The sequence below is a fragment of the Panthera onca genome, chromosome B3 (genome assembly GCF_046562875.1).
Source record: "Panthera onca isolate mPanOnc1 chromosome B3, mPanOnc1 haplotype 2, whole genome shotgun sequence".
Lineage (NCBI taxonomy): Eukaryota > Metazoa > Chordata > Mammalia > Carnivora > Felidae > Panthera > Panthera onca.
The window spans coordinates 118845640-118868099 of NC_138344.1; the positions used below are offsets into that span (position 1 = coordinate 118845640).

The following is a 22460-nucleotide window of genomic DNA, read 5'->3' on the forward strand; positions in this document are numbered from 1 at the left end:
AAGGGAGCCCTGCGCCTGCTTCATGTTGTGAATCTGCTTTACGGTGTTCGCTCGAAAGAGGGGGTCTCTGGGTCAACATCCAGATCTTACCTTGTGGAATCATATGCTTCAGTTCCGTGACTGATAGTGACTGGTGGTATGTAAACTGTAGGTGTCCCACCCACCCTTCGTTTGTGTGGGAATGTTGACTGATTACAAGGGATTAGGAGAAAACAGGTTTAGAAGTAAGGGGTTAGAAGTAGGTGTCCAAGAACTTTCTAACTTCTCTTCTTAAGAATTGAAACCCGTTCTTTCGGTCTTCTGTTACAAAGCCTCAAACGGAGGGCTGACATTTGGTAGGAGCATCCTGTATTGAGAAGTGGGCAGCACCGATCATCTGGCGTAGCCCTCCCGTCAGTGCTGGCCCGGAGTGGGTCTCGTGCTGCTGGTAGTGGACGGGACCTGACACTGTCCAGGGGAACATAATTATGGTTTTGCATGTGTGTCTCAAAGGCAGGAAACTCCTCTACTTTCTAGGTATCTAGCATTGGTGTTTATGGTTGCTCTTTCAGAATCCCTGTTTTCCATTTCTCCACAGAAATGCTGCAGGGCTGTTTAAAGGAAGTTTGCTTTAAGAAGCTTTGCAATAATTGCGGGGCTTTAACTGTCAGATAAAGACATAAAGGAGGGAGCATTTAAGTGGTCTGTGGCCAGCAGCTGTATTTAAAAATATTTTATTTTTTTGAAAAGGCAATACACATGGTACAAAATTCAAAAAGACACAAAAGGGGATACAGTGAAAAGTCCCAATCCTGTACCCATGTACCCTGTCACCCTCCCCACAAACCACTGTTGTTTCTAAGAATTTACCCTACAGGTATGATCCATAGATATAATGTGAAATAACATACAAGAATATTCATTACAGCATTACTTATAAATAGCAAGAGATAGGAAACAATGGAAACATCTGTCAATAGGGGACTGATTACAAGTTATGATTTATCCATTCAGTGGAATAGCACACAATTACAATATGGAACGAGACAACTCTTTATGTGAAAATACGGATTAAGTGAAAAAAGCAAAGCGCAGAACAGCATGCATAGAGTGCTCTTTGTGTTTTGATACAAAGAAATCCGTGTATGTGCATGAAGTTTTTCTGGAAGGGTGAGCAGGAAGGCGAGGGTTGAGAGGAGGCACAGCGCCAGCAGGTGTACTGAAGAGCGGTAAGAAGTTCTCTGAACCGTGGGTGTAAGGAGAGTGGCGAGGATGAGGTCAGCAGATACCCAGCTGTCTTCCCCCGTTCTTTAGATAAATAGCAGCATATATTATACTTTGTTATATGACCTTCTTTCCCCCCTTAGTCTGGTTTGGATTTCTTATCAAGGCATTTAGAGCCACTTTTTTTTTTTTTCCTCCTCTTTTAGGCCTCCGTTTCAACTAATAGTTTCTAATCTTTTACTGTTACAAGTAATGCTATAATAAATAACCTCTGATGTGTGTCGTTTCACATTTGGTGAGAAATATCTGAAGGTTAAATTCCTAGAAGATTCAAAGAGTAAGAGCTTTTATAAGTTTGAAAGACATTGCCATATTATCCTTTTCAGAAGTTCTGTCGGTTTCTGTCCCTGTTAGCTGTGTATGTGAGTGCCTCTTTTCATCAGATGCTTGCCGACCGAAGATGCTGACCGAAAGAAGGTCAGAATATTTTCACATGTGTAAGAACTATATAGTTTTGTTGGCTGAAAACATCTTAGATAGTAGAGTGACCTAGGGCAAATTGTTTAAACTCTTGTGTGTCTCAATTTCCTCAGCTGTAAGTTGGGAATAAAAATAGTAGGATTGTTGGATGACTAAATGAAATTTGTGTTCAGCACTCAACACAGTGCCTGGCACATAACAGGCATTGGGAAGTTATTATGGGATGGCTGACAATCAGAGCAACCGCTAGGACAGGACAGATTAAATTAAGAAAATGACATTCGTCCGTATGTCTTCAGGCGCATGGAGTCTCGTTCATTTACATTGCCTTTCATCAGACAAATGCAAAGGCAGAGCTTTCCTTGTCTCAGAAGAAGAAGGAACCTTTTCCCATTGGATCCCATTCCTAGGCTATTGGCAGAGTTGGCAAGAGGGTAGGCACAGCCTCATGTCTAATAATTAGACTTAGCCAACATGGTAAAGAAATTTGGTTTAATATGAAATAAAAACAAAAACAGAAAAGCCCAGATGTACATCTTTTTATTCCACAATGGTTCTAAACTCCTGGCTAGCCAAGGTTGGAGTGGGTCTCTACTTGTAAACTGAGAGGGATACCAGCCATCCCATTTTTGAAAGAAAGATGGCAGGGGCATCTGAGAATACAAAAACAACATAGGAAATCTGGCTTCCCCTAAATAAGACTACACTGTATCTCACAAGCTAGAAAATAGGCCCCTTTTTTTTTAGTACCTCAAAACTGGCATCCACAAAAGGAGAACCCAGGAGAGATTTGTTTCCTGTAAGAAGCAGTATGTATTTAATACAGGTCTTCGGAGATGGGCACCCTGTCCTGTGGCAGCCTTTGCTGGGTGCATGCAAATTATCATGGGTAGATGGCGAGTGTTTACCCGAAGTTACTGAACGTTTTCTTTAGACTTGTTGAAAGCCTTGGCGCCCCCTTTCTTAACAACTCCCCGTATTTTTCATATTGCCCTCTTGCTGCTTTCTTAGGCTTCTTGTTCCCCTTCACTTGTGTCTCTACACTCAGCAAGCTGGTATCAGTCTTGCTCTTCCGAGATGATGAGCTGATCTGCCCCTCCCTGGGGCCACAGAACTGCTATTGGATGGAGCTGTGGCAAAATCTGGCCCAGACTGGATTGGCTGAGTGAAGTGTTGGTTCTCTGGAGGCGGCCTTGGAGTCACTCCCCAAACCGCCCCCCCCCCCCATCCTTTTTTGCTCAAGAGATACTGAAGGACCATCCCTGGGCAGATGTGACCTCTGACCCAGTTGTGGAATCATCAGGATGTCCTGTGGATCATGGCTGGGAAAGGGTGTCTGCAATGTGAGTCTGAGTGACCTTGCGTGTTTGCACAGCTTGAGGGGGTGGATGAGGGCCATCCTTTAGGAAGCATCCATAGCAAGGCCAGGACAGATGGCAGACTGGTCCTCATGGCCAGTGGCTGAAGCATTAAAGCATTTGGTGGTGTTTGAGCCAAGCAAGGGCACGGCAGCATGAAGGCAGTGACAGAAGCTCAGCCAGAGCCTAAGCTGGGAGAGATGAAAAGCAGGCAGGGCTGGCTGGGAGCTGGGCTGCAGGGCCTTCTGCCTGCTTCTTCATGGTGTCTTCCCAGCTAGGAAAGCCTCCTCGAGGCCCCTGCCTGTGTGGCCTGGGCCCATTTCCAGGTAGCTGCCCACACTGAGCCCTCACTGCTATTCCTTGGAGGTACAGTGTGGGGGGCCGGCCTCGGCCACATAACCTGGGGAGCAATGGCAGCGGTAGGAGCCCTCGGTGTTCTCGCAGTGACCGTGGGCACAGAGTGCAGCAGGCCCGTTCAAGTCGTCACACTCATTGATATCTAAGAGGAAGAGAAGGAAGAGAGAGCTGTGGGGAACCCGGGTGCCTCTGCTGTTGTGGTCACTAAGCACCAGCCCCTGCCCCGCAGTGGAATCCTACATGTGGCAGCCAGGAGCTGAGGTCATTGCCCCAAACTAGGCAAGTCAGAGACACAAAGCAGGTGGTAGTGAACCCATCCTGTGCCCCTGGACAGTGACCATGCTCTTTTGTCCCTGCCTTTCTTCTCTCTAGGAACCTCCCCGGAAAGGGCTTTCTATACACAACAGGAGACCTTCCTTGGGTGCTGTCTCACCACTTGGCCTGGTTCCAGACAGCCCCACTAGGGGGCAGCAGTGTATTTTCCACTCTCAAGTTCAGCCTTGTATTGTGAGCGGTGGGCCAGCCTGACCTTTCCACCTGGAGCCATCAGGGCCATCCTGCTCCCTGGGCCAATCACATCACAACTTACCCACGCAGGCCATGTGGGCCATGTCCAGCTGGAAGCCCTCAAAGCAGTCACAGGTGTAGCCCTCCCTCACTCGCACACAGCGGCCGTTCTCACAGCCATTCAGGATGCCGCATTCCTCTGCCTGAAGCCCTTCGAAGCCGGCCTGGTGCTCTGGTAGGAGGGAGTCAGAAGGAAGCTGAGGCCTTGCACCCAGCCTTGGGAGCCTCACCCTCCACTATGAAGGTTGCTCCTTTTGAAATCCTAAGGTCGGGGTTGGGAGGGTCTAAAACTCTCACAGAGATGCTAAAACAAAAGGCACTACCCTTAAGAGATAATTATGTGTCATTACTTTATGGTGGCGGAGACCTGCGGTACTTTAAATGTTAGCTCCGGGAAGGTTGAGACTCCTTGCTCTCATAGTGCCAGGGTTCCCGAGCAGGTGGGTGTCTATGTAGTGTTGGTTTTGTGGTTGGTGGTGGTTAAAATCTTTAGATGGTTTTTGTGGGGAGGAGATTGGCAGCAAAAGGGGATTACCCTCACCCAACACGAAGCAAAACTTAGGGATCTGCTTAACCCTCTCCTCTTTAAGCAGGCCCCGACCCCTGAGAAAGACCGTATCCCTGGTCCCCGTGAAGCCTTTGTCTGGTACAGTGGCCTGTGCCTGGGGCAGCTACCACATCCGTTGCACAGGTGCCAGGCCTGACTTCTTCATTAGAATTCAAGTCCTATATGCTGGGGTCCTTGCCACTTACAAACCGAGTCACCACAGTGGGCCTCTAAAGTGATTAGAAATCCTGAATGCACATTTCAGGTCACGAGTGTGAGCCTGTAGACCAGGTTATTCTGCACACCGTGGGTGGTATGGAGGGAGAGAGACGGACCGGAGTGTACCTGCTTTCTCTTGCTCTCTCAACCCCCACAGGGAAGTTTTTGAGGTTGGGATGGTGTCCTGTCCTGTACCTCTTTGGTTCATCAGAGTTGTTTGGGTCTGACCCAGGCATTTGGAGTTGTCCCTTGAGTGACCTGTGAGAGGGCTGGCTGGGTCTTTTCCCTCCCTGGGCCTCACCCCGCTGGCAGCGATTAGTAGGTAGAGGAGATGGAAGTGAAACCATTTTGGTGCCCGCCGCTTCCCCATTTTTGCAGCAACACAGACCTGGGTGGCTGGCCACGTAGTGGGGCTGGAGTTCTGAGGGCTGCAGGGGGGGCTCAAGAACTGGTAGGTGGTCCCCTGGGCGGCTGGCTGTGTTGGGGAAGGGTGGCTCTGGGACGGTGTCCTCGGGACCCAGGTAGTTGTAGAAGGGGGCCCCGTCTGGGCCGTAGAGGCTGTAATGCAGGTCCTCGGGCCCGGGGCCATACTCATAGCCTGGCCGGAAGTGGACTCCAGCCTCCCGCTCGGCTTCGATCCGGGCCACATTGCACAGCTGAGCGTAGACCTCTGTCAGGGAGGAGGGAGAGAGGATGCTGCCAGGCTCCTGATAGCTAAAGCCTGGAGTGTGGTTCCCAGGCTCATTTCCCCGGGGAGAGGGAGCATGCTGGGCCTGGTGTCCTCTGGGAGTTCCTGACAGTGCTCTCCTCGTCACCCCAGCCCCTCCCCCACTCTGTCCCCAGACAATAGAGATGGAAGATGGCCACACTCTGATTGCTCTACTCCTAAATCCCTCCTTCCCAGGTGAGGGCATTTCCTTCCCTGGGGCCCCTCCCCCCCAGGCAGGCACGGGTCACCCTTCTCACCAGAGCTCCTGGGGGGGCACAGGGCACACTGCTGGCTCCAGGCCTCGCCATCCTGACAGCAGCATTCTGTGTAGGTGGTGCGGCGCCCGTGCAGGGGTTGGCTGCACACATAATTGGTGACTCTTTTCCAGCAGATGTCCATGTGGATGTCGTGGTCAGGCAGGTCCTCTGGTGGCACAGCGCACAGGGGCACGTGAGCCCTCCCGGCCCGGATTCAGTCCCCCCACCGCTGCCCCGCCACTCCAGGCCTACTGACCCGTGCCGCCGGTGCTGTTCACGCAGCGCTGCTGGCCGAGGTCCAGGGTGAGCGGGGGGCTGCAGAAGCAGTGGAAAGAGCCTTCAGTGTTCACACACTCACCGTTCTCGCAGGCCATGTCCTGGCACTCGTCATGATCTGTGGTGGCAGAAAGACGGAAGGGGGATGTGGGGGGTAGTACCAAGGCGGCTTGCCCACGGACCGCCTTTGTGGAAGGGGGTTTTCTTGTAACTGACAATGAAGAGGTGGCACCCTGCTTCCCCCTCCCCCCCCCCAACCCAGTCCAGTCTGGGGAGGGGGGGCCCTCCCCAGGGATGCCTTTCCAACAGCTCCCCTCACCTCAGACCTGCCTGGTGCAGTGGGAGCTCCCAGCAAGAATGGGGCTGGCTGGTGGGGGCTGGGAGAGCATTCGGCTGTGGGCGCGGGGGCGGGGAGGGGCGGTGTGTGTCCTCACCCTCACACTTCCTGTGGACCGCGTTGTAGTGGTAGCCGGGATGGCACAGGCAGATGTAGCCAGGCACCGTGTTGAGGCACCGGCCGTTCTGGCAGAGCCCAGGCCCGAACATCACACACTCGTCCGCATCTGTGGGAGGGCGGAGCCGAGGTGAGAAGCAGTACGAAGCAGAACGTGATCCTAAGGGCTCCAAAGCCAGACCTGCTGGGTTTGGGTCCTGGCGCTGCCACTTGCCAGTCAGCTGACTTTGGGCAACTTGTTCAGGTCTCCTTGCCTCAGTTTCCTACCTAAAAATATGTGGATGCTATTACTCAATCTCTCACAATTGTTACGAAGATTAAGAGGTTAATATATGTAGGTGCTTCAATAGCACTTGGCATGTAGCAAGCACTTAAGGAAAGCTGCTTCTGTTTCTGTGATTTCCTTCTCCAGCTTCAGGATTAGGATGCGGAAGGGCTCATGCCTGAACTACCCACTTTGAGTGTGGGTTCCCCCAAAGTTTCTGGCTTTCTAAGTGAGGCCAGGGAGATAAGCAGCTGCCTCGGTATAGCAGTACTTCCCACTCTGTCCCTATGCCCCAGGACTGGGTTAGTCAAGGCGTCATAGTTTCTTCCGGAGGGTTCGGCCTCGGGGGAGCAGAGGGAGCTCAGGTCAGAACTTCAGCTACACGTCCGTAGGTAGTCAGCCCCAGGACAGGAACCAGGGGAGCCACCTGGGAGGCTGGGGCTTCATGCAGAGCTTCCTTGGGGACCCTCCCGGAGGACCAGGCCGGGCCCGCTCAGGTGAGTGGATTCTGGGGAGGAGGGTCTCTAGGGAGGTTACCTGTGTACGTGGTCTGTCCAAACATCCAGGCTCCGTCCACAGGGATGTAGCCTTTACCACTAGGGCAGATCTCGCTGAATTCCACTGTGCAAGGAGGCATCCAAGCTTAGAGACAGAAGGGCTCTGCCCCCATCTCCTCGCCCCTTCTTTCAGGGTCACCCTGCAGAGCTGACACTGAGGATTTGGGACCCTTGGGGGCCTTACCTGAGTCCTCAGCTGGGCAGAGGTCACAGGCGTCTCCCCAGCTGGCACCCTGAGTGCAGCAGCACTCGGCCTGTGTGGTGTTCCGGCCCAGAAGGCTGGAGCAGGGCAGCTGGTCATTCTGCCCAGAGTAGCACTCCATGCGGATGGGGCCCGGGGGGTGGTCCCCTGGCGGGGCCTCAGGAATACTCTGACCTGTGTGTGAGGGATGCCCTTTATTACTGTCTGTCCGTGGCTCTCTAGGGCACCCTAGGCTTTGAATTTATTTTCAAAATTTTATGTTTATATAATAGCACTTCCCAGTGTAAACATGCTTTTTTACCTGTATTATTGTGCTTGATGCTTTCAACAACTTTATATTGTCACCTCCCTCTCACAGATGAGGCAGTTAAGATTTAGAAAAACTAGGTGACTTACCACAGCCACCAGCTGTTAAGTGGCCCAGACCCCTGTTCTTCTGCTATCCCCTGCTATCCCCCTGCTACCCCCCACGATAGGGGGTGCCCCCAGTCCTTGGCATAACCATAGAGGCAGCCCTCCCCCATTCCTCAGCTCACACTACCCCAGCCCCTCCCCACCTTCCCTGTTCCAGGTCCTGTTTTCTTTTCCCCAAGTCAGAGGAGGCCAGCTGAGTCCTAATCCAGCCTGGGGTGACAGGCTGGACCCGGCAGCTCAAGAGTGGAGTGGACAGGAGAGAATGAGGCTTAGCTTCAAGGCCTCCCTCACCAAACATGCCCTGGGACCCCCGTGAGGCTCAATCTGAGATCCCTGGGCACCTTCAGTTGGCATCAGAGCTTCCCGAGCCTCCCAGACATTCCCTGGCCGGGGACAGACCCCCACCCCCCTCCCCGTCTTGACATTTGCTGCACTCGACTCCTTGCCCTGCCGCACTGCATTCCTAAGTGGTGCCCCTGCCCACACTGCCCCGGGCCTGGCCCAGGCTCCTTCTCAGTAGCTGCCACAGTTGAAGTGCTTTGTAAGCCGCAGAGTGGTCATTCGCAACGACTCGGTAGAGTATGGGGCACGCTCACCTCCAGCCACCCGCGGGCGGCAGTGCCCCTCCTGAGCGTCGTACTCCTCCAGGTCACTGGCACAGAGGCACAGGAAGGAGCCCTCCACATTCTCACAGAGCGCCGCCCCACACACCGCCAGCATGAGCTCACACTCGTTCACGTCTGCCAGGCACGAGGATGGGCTTGTGGGTGGAGAAGACGCAGCCTGTGCCCCTGCCCCTCTGCCCGCAGCCCAGGGGGCAGATCCTCATCCATCCCCTCAAAAGAAACAGACTAGGTCTTGGGAGAAGAGCAGAAGGGAGCTAGCAGGAAGGAGGGACCGATGAACAGAGGGCGTGGGAAGGGAGAGAGGCGAAGGGTGGCAGGAAAGGGTCACTAAAGGGACAAAGAGGAAGGGTTCCTCCCTCCGGCACGTTCTCCAAATGTGCCTCTCGAGACCCAGAGGTCTCTGGGGAAGGGTGGTGCGCCTTCGCTGATATGCTTGCTCCCCCTGCTGGTAGAACATGGCCACGTTTCTCCTGCCAACCTGGTCCCCCTGCCTGCTGTAGGGTAGAGCCGATATCCCCCTCCCTTGCCCACTCTATGAGGACCTATTGTGGAGGCGTGTGACCTCGAGCCCTTCAGGAGGAGGGCCCTAGGGCCTCTCTCCAGGACAGCCAAAATCTGTGGAGATGGGCCCCAGGGCCTCCCCTTCCCGGGCCGGAGCCTGGCTAGCCTGCAGGCTTCTCACCAACACATTCCCAGCCGGAGGACGAAGTCTCGAAGCCCTGGTCACAGAGGCAGCGGAAGGAGCCGTCAGTGTTGTCGCAGAAGCCGTGGCTCCCACACATGGTGTCGTTGGCACACTCGTCTATGTCTGTGGGACAGTGGGGACTAGGGTGTAGGGTGCGCTCTTGCTCTGTTTGCTGGGAATACTTGGACTATTGACACCAATGTCTGTAAAAAGTAACTTCTAAACACAGGACAAGAACACTCTAACATTGACGTTCCTCTTCAATTTTTGTGTAAGCCCTGCTGTTTGGAAAACACGCAAGCTTCCAACAGCTGCCAACACAATGTCCTCAGGCAAAAGCAGTTTCTAGCTGGATACGGGAAAATAGGTGTCCTCAGCCCTCCTGCCTCCGACTCCCCATTCCTACTCACCAATGCAGTCTCCAGTCGGAGCCATGTGGAAGCCAGGCTGGCAGGCTAGGACACAGCGGTAGGAGCCGGGGCTGTTCTCACACCTCCAGGCCCCACATACCGAGTCGCCGTGGTCCTTACACTCGTCAATATCTGTCCCCAGAGCCAAGAGAGGGGGCAGAAGTGGGCAGGTCACCGCTTTGGCCCCACCGTTTTGGCATTACAAGGTCATGCCCCACAACCTTTGGGGTCCTGGATCCGCTGCAAATGACTGTGCTCAACTCACCCCCAAAACATTAAGTTCAGGAGCATTTCTCCTGACCCGGCAGGATGAGTGTCTAGGTAGAAAACTATATGCTGTTTAGGAACGCACTGAGCTCTTAGCCTTCTGTGACATATTTTTTCCCTCACCCCCTTCTCCCTACGGCAGAGTACTTTATGCTTCTTTTTATATAAGTCTGCACCAAAGCGTATTTACCGAAAATTGTCTTCGTATCTGTCTCCCTTGCTCAATTTGAAGATTGTCCATAACTGTCTACTTTGTCCTAGCAAAAGACATTGAACCTAGCAGGGGTTTAATAAATGTCTATTGAATCAGTTTGGCTTTAAAAACTAGATTGTGTGCTCTGCTGGCACAAGGATCCTGATTGTCTTTATTTTGTCATCCTTGGATACGTCCGGAGTCAGCGGACAGTCAATAAATGCATTCTCCATTGGATGATTAATCTGTGGAAAGTGCTCTGCTTTCTGGAAGCTGCAGTTCCTGGTCCCAGGGAGCTGAGGACCAGGCAGGGGTGGAGGTGGGCGGACATGGGGCAGAGCCCTGTCCACTCCCCCCTGGCGACCTTACCCACACACTCCCCGCTCTCGGGGGAGGGCCGGAAGCCGGTTTCACACAGACAGTTGAAGGAGCCCTCGGTGTTGACACAGTGTCCTCCCAGACACCGGTCTGTGACTGCACACTCGTCCACATCTAGAATAGAGACATTTGTCAGCAGGCCCAGCCATGGGTCCCTGGGGCCCTAAGTAGTCCACAGGAGAGCCAGAGAGTGCCTCAGGTTAGGAAAGGGCTAGAAGATCTGAGGAAGAGTCTGGAGCTGGAGGCCAGAGGCCAGGCTGGGGGGAGGAGCCCCAGAACTGGGACACTACCAAGGACAGAAGGGTGACACCCAAAGGGTTCAAAGGGCACATGCCTGTCATAGATACCATGGAGAGGCCCTGTTGAGTGCCTTCCTGAAACCTGTCTCCCTGTCATCACTCAGCCTCCCGCCTCCCATCCCTGGGTGGGGCCAGGAGCACTTTATTTCAGTAGTCTAGACAGAGCCTCCAGCACCCCCTGCTGCTGGCAAGCAGACATGGCCCAGCTGGCTTCTCACCCTGGCAGCTGGTGCCCCCCTCCGCGCTGGCGAAGCCCGGTGCACAGAGACAGAAGAAGGACCCGTGGCTGTTGAGGCACTCGCCACGGGGTGCACAGTACTCCTCTCCCACGCACTCGTCCACATCTGCAAGGAGAAGGTAGGCAGCGGTGTCTCCCAGGCATGTTGCCCCCTCCCCCGCCCCACTCATTGTCCACGGTTCCCGCTGGGGATAGGGAGCCACTCACCCTCACACGTGGTGCCATTGGCCAGCTGGAAGCCTGTGGGACAGAGGCACTGATAGGAGCCAGCCGTGTTCTTGCACTCGCCTCCCAGGCAGCTGCTCTGGAAGTCTTTACACTCATCCACATCTGCAGGGTCACACAGGGGGGAAGGCAGCCCGTGGCAGCACCACCCCCACCAGGACAGGAACCAACAGGGAGGTCTCCAGAGGACCAGTCCCCTGCCTGAGGAGTCTGGACCCACAGGGGCCTCATCGCCTTATAAAGCAGCTGGCGAGGGAGGCTTCGGGGAGCAGTATCACTGCAGCTCCCTCCATCGTTGCCCTGGCCCAGCAGCCTTTGGCTGGGCCTCTCCAGCTGCCCACACAGTGCCTCTGGGGATGCTTGGCCCCTCCCCGCGACCTTGGCCTACAGTGGCCAAACCCACTGCCCTGACCATGGCTGAGATGGCTTAGATTTTTCTGAGAAGCAATGGGAAAACAAATGAGAGATAAATGAAGGAAATATACAGAGAAGCTAAGAAGGTCACAGGAACTAGGTTCTTTAAGCAGGCCTACAGATTGCCTGGTACAGGCCGATGTTTCCCAAAATATGGTCCCAGCCCCCACCCTTACAAAGAACCCACGAAGCTGCACGTGGACCAGACTCCCCTGAAGCTTGTGATCCAGTGGCTCATTGGCCCCCTAAACCCAGATGTGTAGTCACCTTTCCAACTCCTGTTGAGGGAGGGGTGAGAATAGGTGTCCCCAGCTAGCCAGTCCAAGGTAGGCAGAAGGGCCCCCCGCCTGGAAGCAATCCCTGCTGTGTCTGGTCACTCCCTTCTCTAAGGGTGGTGGGTTGGTCTCCTGCGCCTCATCTGTGCTCCCCTCCCTCTCGGTGGTGGGGGAAGGGGGCTCTCACCTTCGCAGGTGTGGCCCAGGGGGCTGGGCCGGTAACCCTCCTCACAGTCCCTGCAGGAGAAGGAGCCCGCGGTGTTGGTGCAGACTCCCGAGGGGCAGACTCCCGGAAAGGCGCACTCGTCTAGGTCTGGGGCAGACAGCCAGCCAGTCACCCTGTGGGCTCGGGAGAGCTCCCTCTACCTGTCAGGGCAGGAAGCTTCCCACACACGTGGCCTCCTTCTCGGAGCTTATAGGACTGTCTTGGGGCCCGTGGGGAGAGGCAGACCCAAGCTGGGGCCTTCTATAGGGCAACCCTGGCACCCTCTCCCCAGAACACTCTGGGGGCAGCTCTACGGTCAGCTTCCCTCCTGTCTCCGCGACTCCCTTTTTTTCCTTCTATCCTCGCCTCCAAACTTGGGGATGATGACAATAGATGCTCCCCTTGGGGCCAAGTCCATTGGTAAGGTCCTCTAGTCTAGCCTGGAGACCCTGAGCATCAGCCCAAAGCTGGGGGACAAACGGAGTGTTCTTTGGGGGGTAAGAAAGCCTATATTCCTGGTCCCCCTCTGCCAGCCCCTCCCTGGGTTTACCTTCACAGGCAGTGCCGTCTTCATTCACCCAGTACCCACTCTCGCAGGCGGAGCAGGTGAAGGAGCCCTCAGTGTTGAGGCAGAGGCCCGTGGGGCACGAGGCCCGGCTGGCACACTCGTCGACATCTGAAACAGGCCATTGGGTTCTGTGTGGGACCCTCTGCAGGACAGACATGCCAGGACGGACGGAACTGACAGGTGGGCGGTGGGCCGGGGGCGGGGGGGGGGGAAGGATGGGACTTGGCAGGATGTGTGGTTGGGTCCGCATGATTAGGGATGTGGGACGACGGCTGGATCAGCAGTGGGTGTGCAGAGGGAAGGAGCTGCGGGTGGATTTGCATGGAGGAAGGGTGCTTCAGCATCTATGTACCTTGGCAGCCCTTCTCATCTGAGGTGACCTCATAGCCCAGCTCACAAGAGCATCTAAAGGAGCCCTCCAGGTTGATGCACTTTCCATGGGCGCAGACCCCAGGGGTCAGACACTCATTTACATCTGTGGAAGAGAAGTCCAAGATGGCAGGTTGGCCTCCTCTCCTTCATGTGGTCCCCATTGTCAGGCTTAGAGCATCTCAGTTATGAGGCCAGGGAATCAGCATTCTGAGGGGCCACAGGCCACCCTGGGAAGGCCATCAGGTTGTTCCTGCTCCTGGCCCCACCCACCTAGTTCAGGGCAGGGTGCCCTTCCCGCCTGGGCCCGCTGCAGCTCTATCTGGTAACACACAGCACTTTGCATGTCCTAGAAAAGGAGGCCAGGTTCCCCAGCCCTGGGGCTGGTTTGGCCCATCTGAGGACACCTGGAATGAAATGTCCAAGACCCTTGACTCACCTTACAGTGGCTCTGAACCCTTCTGACCGCCTACTTGCCAACCAGACTGGTATGATTCCATGTTCCCAGCCCAACAGCCAGCTTCAATAGGTGAGTGGGCAGTGCAGAGACAGGCCGATCTATGCCTGGCTGGCTGACCGGAGTCTCAAGGGCCTGGGAAATGCCTGCCCTCTCCAGAGCCTCAAAGCATCTATTCACAATTCAGTCCCTCCTGGCCTTCTGAACCCTGGGCCTTTCTTCCTGCAGGGACTGAGGGGAAAGAACACTCTTCCTACAGCTGACACGCAGCCTCCTCTGGAGGGAGAAGCACACCCACTGTTGAGTTAGGTGTTGCTGTTTGGACATTGCTGTTGAGATGCAGAAAAGCAGAAGGCCATCCTCCCCGGGAGGACTCGGCTGCCAGCTCACAGCACCAGAGCCACCCTCTTCCTAAGGTTCTTGGCAACTCACTCTACCGAGCAGGATCCAGCCCTAGAAGCTTCTGGACCTTGGGCTATAGCTCCTGGATGGATATGGTCAAGGAACCAAAGGGGCCCCCACACAAGCTGATTCAGAGGGAAGAACACCAGTAATTGAAGCACACCCATCTCATGGCCAACATCATGTGGGAACCCAGCCAGGTCATGGAGGACAATGGCCTCCAAGCCACTTCCCCCTGCCCATCTCCTTCCCTCCCTGTGTGTGGGCTCAACCAGAGGTCCCAAGGCCAAACAGCCCTCTCACTGCCTTGGCAAGCAGCCCTCACCTACACAGCTCCCGCTCTGGCCCCTGTAGCCCTCCTCGCAGGCTAGGCAAGTGTAGGAGCCGGGGGAGTTGACGCATCTCCCATCCGGGCAGGTGCCAGGGTGACGGCATTCGTTGATATCTGCAAAATAACATCTCCACCCTTGGTCATCGCTGGGAACCACAGCACATGGGTAGGTCTGAGAGGAAGCAAATCCTTGACCCTGCCCTTGGTGGGGGAGAGGGAGGGATGCCAGTTTCTGTACAGATGGAAACTAGGAAAAAGTGAGTCCTGTCTGGTGTTCCCAGCTTCACCTCCCACCCACTGTCCTGGACAAAAGAGACAGAAGAACTTTAGAAAGGGAGACTCCCTGGGTGGGGCAAGAGGCCATGGTCACCACAGCTGTGGGAGGGTGGGAGAGCTCTACTCCATGAGCTGGCCTGTTGGGAAGGGCCTTCGTATCTGCCTTGGTGAATCCTGTTCCTTTACGTTACTGGGACTGTACATGCTTGGTATGGCAGGTCCCGGAGACCCCAGAACAGGTCGCTGGGCAATGAGGGCAAAATGGGCTCCCCTGCAGCAGGAAATGGGGACTGAGGAGGACCCCCAATCTCGGATGTGACCAAGACCAGCCCTGAGGCTGATGCAGAGTCAAGGGTGGAGGCTGGCAAGGCTTCTTGGCTTGGAGGCTTCAAGGCTTCTTTTGTTCCAGGTGAGAACCATGTAGGGCTGCCAACGCCCACTCTGGTGAGATCCGGGAGAGTCCGAAAGGATGAGCCTGGGGCAGCGAGGAGGACAGAGATCTTGCTCCCGGGGGGGGCTGCAGGCAGGGTTCTTCCTGATACGACCTGACATACCCAGAAGTCCTCATTCAAGGCACACAGGGGACTTGGGCGGACTTCGGGAGGTCATAACACAGGGACTGAACTCTGGGTTGGGACTGCAGGAAGGCAGTATGTGCCTCGGGCTCAAGGGTGAGGCTGCCAGCCACTGTTAGTGACAGACAGACTGACTGAGCTCCAGAGAAAACAAGAGGATCTACTCTTCCTAAGTCGGGAACTGTCATTCTCCTGGAGGAAGTCCACCAGCTTATGCAGATGCAGAAGACCTACTGCCCAAGAGGAAGATCTGCTCAGCACCCATGGAGGAAATGCAGGCGGCAGGGCCAAGGGTCAGAACACAGGCTCTCTGCAAAGGGACGAAAGCCAGCAGCTGTTACAGAACACAATACGGCCCCTGAAGTGGAGAGTGAAAATAAGTCTCCTCTGACGTTGTTTGGTCTGCAGAAGCCGGGCCACATCAAAGCCCTCTATCCCAGGGCACCTGGGCCCTCTCAAGGCCAAAACTTCACCCTGAGGGTCCAGAAGAGGAAGATACACAGAGGGCAGGCGGTTGTTCAGCTGGGTATCTGCAAGGAAATACCCAGGCCCCCAAGGCAATCTTGGGGACACTGAGATAAGGTTCGTCTCTAGAAAGAGGGTAGCCAACAGCTCTTGGTTGGGCTGTGGTGACACTGGGCTAACCTATTCTAAGGATCTCTGTAAAGACAGAATTGAAGAGAATGAGACAGAAGAGGGGGATTGAAGCATCTAGGACCACCAACTTTGGCTGCTCATTAGAGAGCAGCCAGCTCCATGGCCTGCGGCCTTAGCTGAGGTACCAGAAGAAGGATGGGCAAAGCCATTGGGAATGATAAGTGATCATTGCTTTGGGAGACAAAGAGACAGAGGTGAGGACCCTTTTCTAAGACCACACTGAGAAAAAAATGAAATCTTTGGATCTCTCCTACAGGGATCAGGTAGTGTAAGAAGGAGATTAGATTTACCAGGAGCAAAGAGCCCTGATGCCTGTCCTGCCCCAAATGTTCTGGGCACATCTGTGGAGGTGTTGCACAAAGTGTCCTCTACTGGGCATTAGGAGACTCCTGGTATTGACGCTGTTCACTAAATATTCCAGCTTTCCCCCTTGCTGGACCAGGTAGGCTTGTGCTTCCTGGTTCTCTCTCTCTCTCTCTCTCTTAAGTTTATTTTGAGACAGAGAGAGAGAGTGTGTGTGTGTGCATGCAATGCAAGTGGGAGACGGGCAGAGAGAGAGAAAGAGAATCCCAAGCAGGCCCTGTGCTATCAGTGCAGAGCCTGACATGGGGCTTGAACTCACGGACTGTGAGATCATGACCTGAGCCAAAATCAAGAGTCAGATGCTTAACTGACTGGGTCACCCAGGCGTCCCGGGCCTCCTGGTTCTTTGGGTCGGACCAGGGCACTCGTGCTGGCTGATGAGCTATGACGCATATAATTTATGGACCAAGGCATAACTGTGAGCAACTCTTCCTTTCTTCCATGGAGACTGGCCACATTCAAGATGCTGGCTATCCCTTTAGGCTAGTTCTAGAGTGAAGAAACATGAGGCAGGATCCCCAGCTGACCCACGATGGGCATGTAGCACTGATCAGATGTAAACTTTGCTGTGTTCTAAGTCATGAGGGCTGGGGTCACTTGTTAACGTAGCATAACATACTCTAGCCCGGCACACCACTGCTGGCTTCTTTCCTCAGATCAGAGCCCCAGCCACGATTATTGTATGTGAGAGGTCTGTCAGCAAGTGGGAGAGGGAAGGCAGAAGATCAAAGCAGCCCTTAGTCACCCCATGAGCCAAGGAAAGGCTCTCCCAAATGGGAGTGTATGTAACAGAGCCATCTGCCAAGCCCATCAAAAGGAGCCAGAGAAAGATTCCGGATGAAGTAGATTCCACTTCTGACCAGTCCGTGTTAAGGGCAAAGGCTCTAATGTCACCAGATATCTTGAAGCTGTTCCATCGATCCCTTGGTATGTGGACTAGAGCTGGATTTTTCTCCCTAGTCTAGGGTTTGAATTTAAATCTAAAATTATCGTATATTTTGCTGGGTTCTAATACCTTGGTAGTTGGGGGCAAGAATGAGACCACGTGACTAAAATGTCACACCTTATTGGTATGAGGTTCTGAAGAGACCCCAGAGGACCCAGGGAAACAGGCACCCCAGGGACCAGCTTGCCAACTTGTCTGTACAAGTTGGGATCCTGGATCTTCCCTAACCAGGGCTTTATTCTTTGCATGAGGAAATGTGAGGTTGCCCATCTCCGCTCCTTGTGAGAGCACAGGGTGGGAGGCGGAGCGTGCTCAGTCAGGGGCCAGAAGCGCAGGAGACCTGGGATGTGGTTGGGGCACAGCAAAGCCCAGGCAGTCTGCAAGGGGATCCAACCCCTTTCTGTGGGAACCCAGAGTTTCTGGTATGACGGAAATGCCATTGAGACTTTGGATGGGCCGCTGCCCAGAGCACTCAGGCCTTCCACCAGAGACTTTGAGTTTAAGTGGAGAGAGTGGTTTCTCAGTTGGAGTGAGAAGAAAGAGGGGGAGGAAATTGACTGGGCTCCCAGGGTGATGGCTGGGTCTGTGGTTACTGATGGAAACCTGGAGAAGTGTGCAGGCTACATCAGCCTTTCTTTCAGCAGACTGAATGTCTGGCCTGGGCCAGGAACTCAGCCTGACCTCCCAGTTGAGGTGTGCGTCTGGAACTTTTCCTCTGGAAAAAGTTCCCTCCGGAACTTTTCCGGAAGGGAAGGGGACAATCTGGAGGCGTGGACTGCAGCGTGAGAGGTGTCTAGAGGTGAAAAAAGAATGGGGCTTTCAGATGGAAACACTCTCCCGTATTCACTGAGAGTCTTGTTGTATGTGTTAGCTTATTTGGTCCTCGTAAGAACCTCCGAGATGGGCATTATGGTTTCCATTTTCAGATGTCAAGACAAGGGTCAAACCCAGGCCTGTCTCTACAGAGCCTATGCCCTTAACATGGACTGGTTTGTATAAATCTGATGTTTTTAATGTCCTGGTATTTTCTTGGTTCACCTCCTTTGGGTTTGCTTTTCTTTTTAATAAAGTCTAACGTCACATCTGTAATGTTGTCTGGGGCGCCTGGGTGGCTCAGTCGGTTAAATGTCCGACTTCAGCTCAGGTCATGATCTCATGGTTCATGGGTTCGAGCCCTGTGTTGGGCTCTGTGCTGACAGCTTGGAGCCTGGAGCCTGCTTCAGATTCTGTGTCTCCCTCTCACTCTGCCCCTCCCCTGCTTGTACTCTGTCCTTCTCTCTTTCTCTAAAAAAAAAAAAAAAAAAAAAAAAAAAAAAAAAAAAAAAAAAAAAAAAAAACATTAAAAAAAAATTTGAAATGTATTGTTGTGATGCTTGAATGAGGTAATCTGTCAAGTACTAGGACACCTCCTGGCACATAGTAGGCCCTCATCAACTCTCCATTCTCCTGGAAAATGCCAGGCTGTGTGCCTCCATCATGCTTATGAGGACAAAGAGAGGCCATTCTGGCTTTGATCATGTGTAGTCCAGAGTATGAAAGGGAAATCACCAAGAGGGAGGCATTGAGAGGAGAAGGTGACACCCTGGGGGTGCAGACAGTTGTCTGCCCTACACCCCCAGCCATGTCTCCCCTTTGCTAAGACCTTCTAGGACCCCGGACCTAGCTTCCCTGCTAATGGCACTGGGAAGGCACACCCTCCCATCATAAGGTATAAAAGCCCATCCCTCACCTCCAGGACCCTGTGCAATCAGGCAAGTCCTGGCCAGGAAGAACCTGGAGGCTGAGAGGTGTCTGGTCCTAACCTCAGATCCAGGACAGGATTTCTTTCCAGAAAGAGCCTTGATTTACCCTCATTCATTCCTGTCTCCACCACTCTTCGCACACAACCCAGGCCTCTTTCGAGCATTTGCCACCCCAGCCTGGCCAGGAGGCAGTAGTGGGAGAGTTGCCAGGAACTGGTGTGATAGTGGCAGCTCCAAGCCAGTCTGTGGGGAGACTGATTGGCAATGTCACAGCCACCTCTTGGCAGGGCCTGGGAAAGGGAGCAAGGATTGGGGCTCCATCAATCATTCTTCATTCATTTACTTATTCAGCTAGCATTTGCTAACGTTTGTCCAATGCGGGACATTTATCAGGTGTGTGCACAGGGGTCATCTAAAGATATGGTCCAGCCCTGAGGAGCCCATGGACTAACAAGCTTTAGCAAGTCGGTCATGGCTGAGGCCGCAAGCACCTCCCAGAGAGACCGGCTTCTCCTCCGTCATATAGGAGAGCAGTATGACTCAAGGCCAGGGGAAGAGGTGTACGGAGGGATGTTCCCGGGGTCTCGTGTGTATAAAGTTGCTGTGCTCCCCTGCTTTGGGGGGCAGACAGGATGCCAAAATATCATTGAAGGGGATGGAAGGCCTCAAGAATTCCCAGACAGATCTCTGTCCATTAGAGTGGGCTCAGCATCAAGGGGCCCAGTCGGAGAGAAGCTGGAAGGGGAGGTGGGGGTAGCCAGCGCCTGGGGAGGGGCCAAGAGATGGTAGGGCGGCCGGCTGCCCTCCCTCATCCCATTTCTTACCTTGACAGTGTCCCTTCCTGACCATGATGTAGCCCTGGTCACACTGGCAGTCGTACGAACCCTCTGTATTGGTGCATTGTCCCCCGCTGCACACCCCTGGCTGCTCACACTCGTCTATGTCTGTGAACACACGAAACAAGTCCTGGGTTGGCGTCAGCCCTGCAGGGGTCCCGGGGCATCCCTTCAGAGGCCCAGGACAAGGATGCCCGTGCTGAGGCCTAGGCAGGAAAAGGCATCCTTGCTGCAGCCGTGATTGGTGGGGGGGGCTCCTATGCCAGCTCTGAGACTGATCTAGCTCAGGCCCCTGCAAATTCCTGAGTTCCTTTCTCCCAAGGCCCTTGGGAACCCTCAAAGCTGTCTTCCCACCCTGAGGCAAAGGCTGGTCTTGAGGTCACGTGGCCGTCCATATGGCGTGATCCGAGGAGGCCAATAAAGCCCCCCCATGAACCCCAATGCATCCTCCAGAGGTCTGATCCTAGAGTTGTTAAGGGCCTTCTCAAAGGTTAGGGATTAAACAGCCAGAAAGATAGCATCTTAGGCAGCCATGAATCTACTGAAGTGGTTTATTCCACTGTCCCAAAGCATACTGGTGCCCCACAGTGGCTCAAAAGTCTGACCCTGCTCATGCGACTCCCCTGCTTAAATCCCTACTGGGGTTCCCTGATGCTTCAGTATGGCTCACAAGGCCTCTGCCGCTCAGCCTTGCTGTGTTTGCTGGTCCCCACTGGTCAGCCACCAAACCTTTGCTCATACAAATGTCTCCACTTGGAGCATCTTTCTTTGCCTCAACGGTCAGCAGTGTCCTACCTCCATTTCAAGGACTGGTTCAACTGACCCACTCAAAGGTTGCTCTGGCCCCTCCCCATTCCTTGTCCCCACAGTCAAATCAATGGAGAATTTACTTTTGCCCCCCGGCCCCCAGCACTGGTTCAAACATTTCATGGGGTCCCTACGCAGATCAAAAGAGATAATCCAAGCGAAGGGCCTAGCACAGGGTAAGCACCGAAGAAATGTTAGCTATTATTATTCTAGCATTAAACCTACCCTATAACATCTGATCTCCTAGGCCTGGCATGTGAGATCTTTCACGATCTGGCCCCGTCTGCTTCTCCCACCTTGGTTCCTGCCTCCTAGCCTCAGCCACACAGGACCTGCTCCTGAACTTGGGCATGTCCTGCTTGCTTGTCTGGAGTGGCTTCCTGCCCACTAGCTTGGCTGCCTCCTACTCATCTCTCAGGTGAGGATGACCTCTCCCCTCCACCCCATATGTCCCTCCCGAGGGTTCCCTTAGGACTCAGCCACTATAGTGACTGTTCATTTACTTGCTTTTTTCTCTCTGACTGCTGAGAACGGCTCTTATTATCCGAATGTCCCTAATGTCCAGCACAGAACCCCAAATAGTGCTCGTTGCACGAATGGAATACTAATCATTTGTTTATGGACAGTGTTTTCATCCGAGTGGTACTTTGTACCACTGTAGTGCCCAGCGGAGTCATTGGCAGAAGGCGTAAAAGTCACACCCCCCGGGCCCACATCCAGGGGTTCTGCCCTCGCAGTACTGGAGCCTGCATTGCAATACCTCTCCGGGCATTTCTGAAATAACTCATCCTCACTTCGAGAAGCTGGGATCCCAGGGGAAGAGGAAAGAGAACTCAGAGGCAGAACCACACATGGGTACTTGAGGAAGAGCTCACAGACCGGCAGGGCCAGGGTGACTGATGGACGAGGCTGAGAAAGCGGACTTGCTCTGTGCAGAGCAACAGGCACAGAAACGAAAAAAAAAAAACCACCACAAAACAGAAAACCAAAACAAAACCAGATCATAACGTCTGTACAGACAGACTCCAGATGGATTAAAACATGCTGTAAAAGGTGAACTAACTTTTATGAAAGAAAGCGTGGAAGGATATCTTTGTGGCCTTGGGATGGGGAAGGGCTTTTTAAATAAAGCCCTAAAAGCATAAAAAATAAGGCAAAAAAGGTGAATTTCAATATGTTAGAATTAAGGATTTCTGTTAAAAAGAAGGACATGTGGATAAGGTTAACGGCAGAGGATGAAATGAGAGAGTTACAATATCTAAACCCAGGCAAGTATCTGGAATATACAAGAAACTCCCAAAGAGCCACAGGGAAAACCAGCAGCCACTGGAAAACTGAGCAAAAAAATAGGAACAAGCAATTTTCAGATAAGGAAACCCCAAGGCTAATGTACGAAGAGATGCTCATATTTATTAGTAAAGTAAATGGGTTTTTTTTTTTTAAGTCTATTTATTTATTTTGAGAGAGAGAGAGAACCAGCAGGGGAGCCGCAGAGAGAGAGAGAGGAGACAGAGTATCTGAAGCAGGCTCTGTTCTGACAGCAGAGAGTCTGATGTGGGGCTCCAGTTCATGAACCATGAAATCATGATCTGAACTGAAGTTGGACGCTTAACTGAATGAGCCACCCAGGCACCCTGCGAAGTAAATGTTTAAAAAAAAAATACTTAGGAGCACCTGGGTATCTCAGTTGGTTGAGGGTCTGACTCTTGATCTGAGCCCACGTCATGATCTCACGGTTCGTGAGTTCGAGCCCTGCATCAGGCTCTACGCTGGCAGTGCGGAGCCTGTTTGGGACCCTCTCTCTCTCTCTTCTCTCTGCACTTCCCCCGCTCTCTCCCGCTCTCAAAATAAATAAGTAAACTTAAAAATATTAAAAATATTTAACATGCAAACAATTTATAATAATTAATTGCATTAATTTTACTCCTAGAAACTGTTATAATTTATATTAATTCGTTATATAAATTAATGAAATAATTCACACATAATTAAATAATGAGATGCTGCTTCATAAGACTGGCAGACTTTAGAAAGGGGATGTTATCCTGAAT

The 22460-nt window shown here is 53.2% G+C and overlaps 1 protein-coding gene across 4 annotated transcripts in view; it reads right to left on the reverse strand.

Moving 5' to 3' along the window:
• Nucleotides 1-697: 697 nt before the first annotated feature.
• Nucleotides 698-22460, reverse strand: part of LTBP2 (latent transforming growth factor beta binding protein 2) — a 106265-nt gene continuing 84502 nt past the window's right edge. For 2 of the 4 annotated variants that reach the window (XM_078448028.2, XM_078448030.2), the window contains 19 exons: nt 19591-19710; nt 14202-14321; nt 13001-13123; nt 12631-12756; nt 12063-12188; nt 11169-11291; nt 10942-11067; nt 10416-10538; nt 9587-9718; nt 9174-9299; nt 8462-8605; nt 7434-7625; nt 7230-7313; nt 6408-6536; nt 5954-6091; nt 5698-5865; nt 5120-5401; nt 3988-4137; nt 698-3540 (listed from right to left, as the gene is read on the reverse strand). In XM_078448028.2, coding sequence (XP_078304154.2) covers nt 3395-3540; nt 3988-4137; nt 5120-5401; nt 5698-5865; nt 5954-6091; nt 6408-6536; nt 7230-7313; nt 7434-7625; nt 8462-8605; nt 9174-9299; nt 9587-9718; nt 10416-10538; nt 10942-11067; nt 11169-11291; nt 12063-12188; nt 12631-12756; nt 13001-13123; nt 14202-14321; nt 19591-19710 — 2678 coding nt within the window. In that variant the 3' untranslated portion in view covers nt 698-3394. Of the gene's footprint in view, nt 3541-3987; nt 4138-5119; nt 5402-5697; nt 5866-5953; nt 6092-6407; nt 6537-7229; nt 7314-7433; nt 7626-8461; nt 8606-9173; nt 9300-9586; nt 9719-10415; nt 10539-10941; nt 11068-11168; nt 11292-12062; nt 12189-12630; nt 12757-13000; nt 13124-14201; nt 14322-19590; nt 19711-22460 lie in introns of those variants that run through there. The other 2 variants (XM_078448029.2, XM_078448031.2) reach the window with 2 other exon arrangements.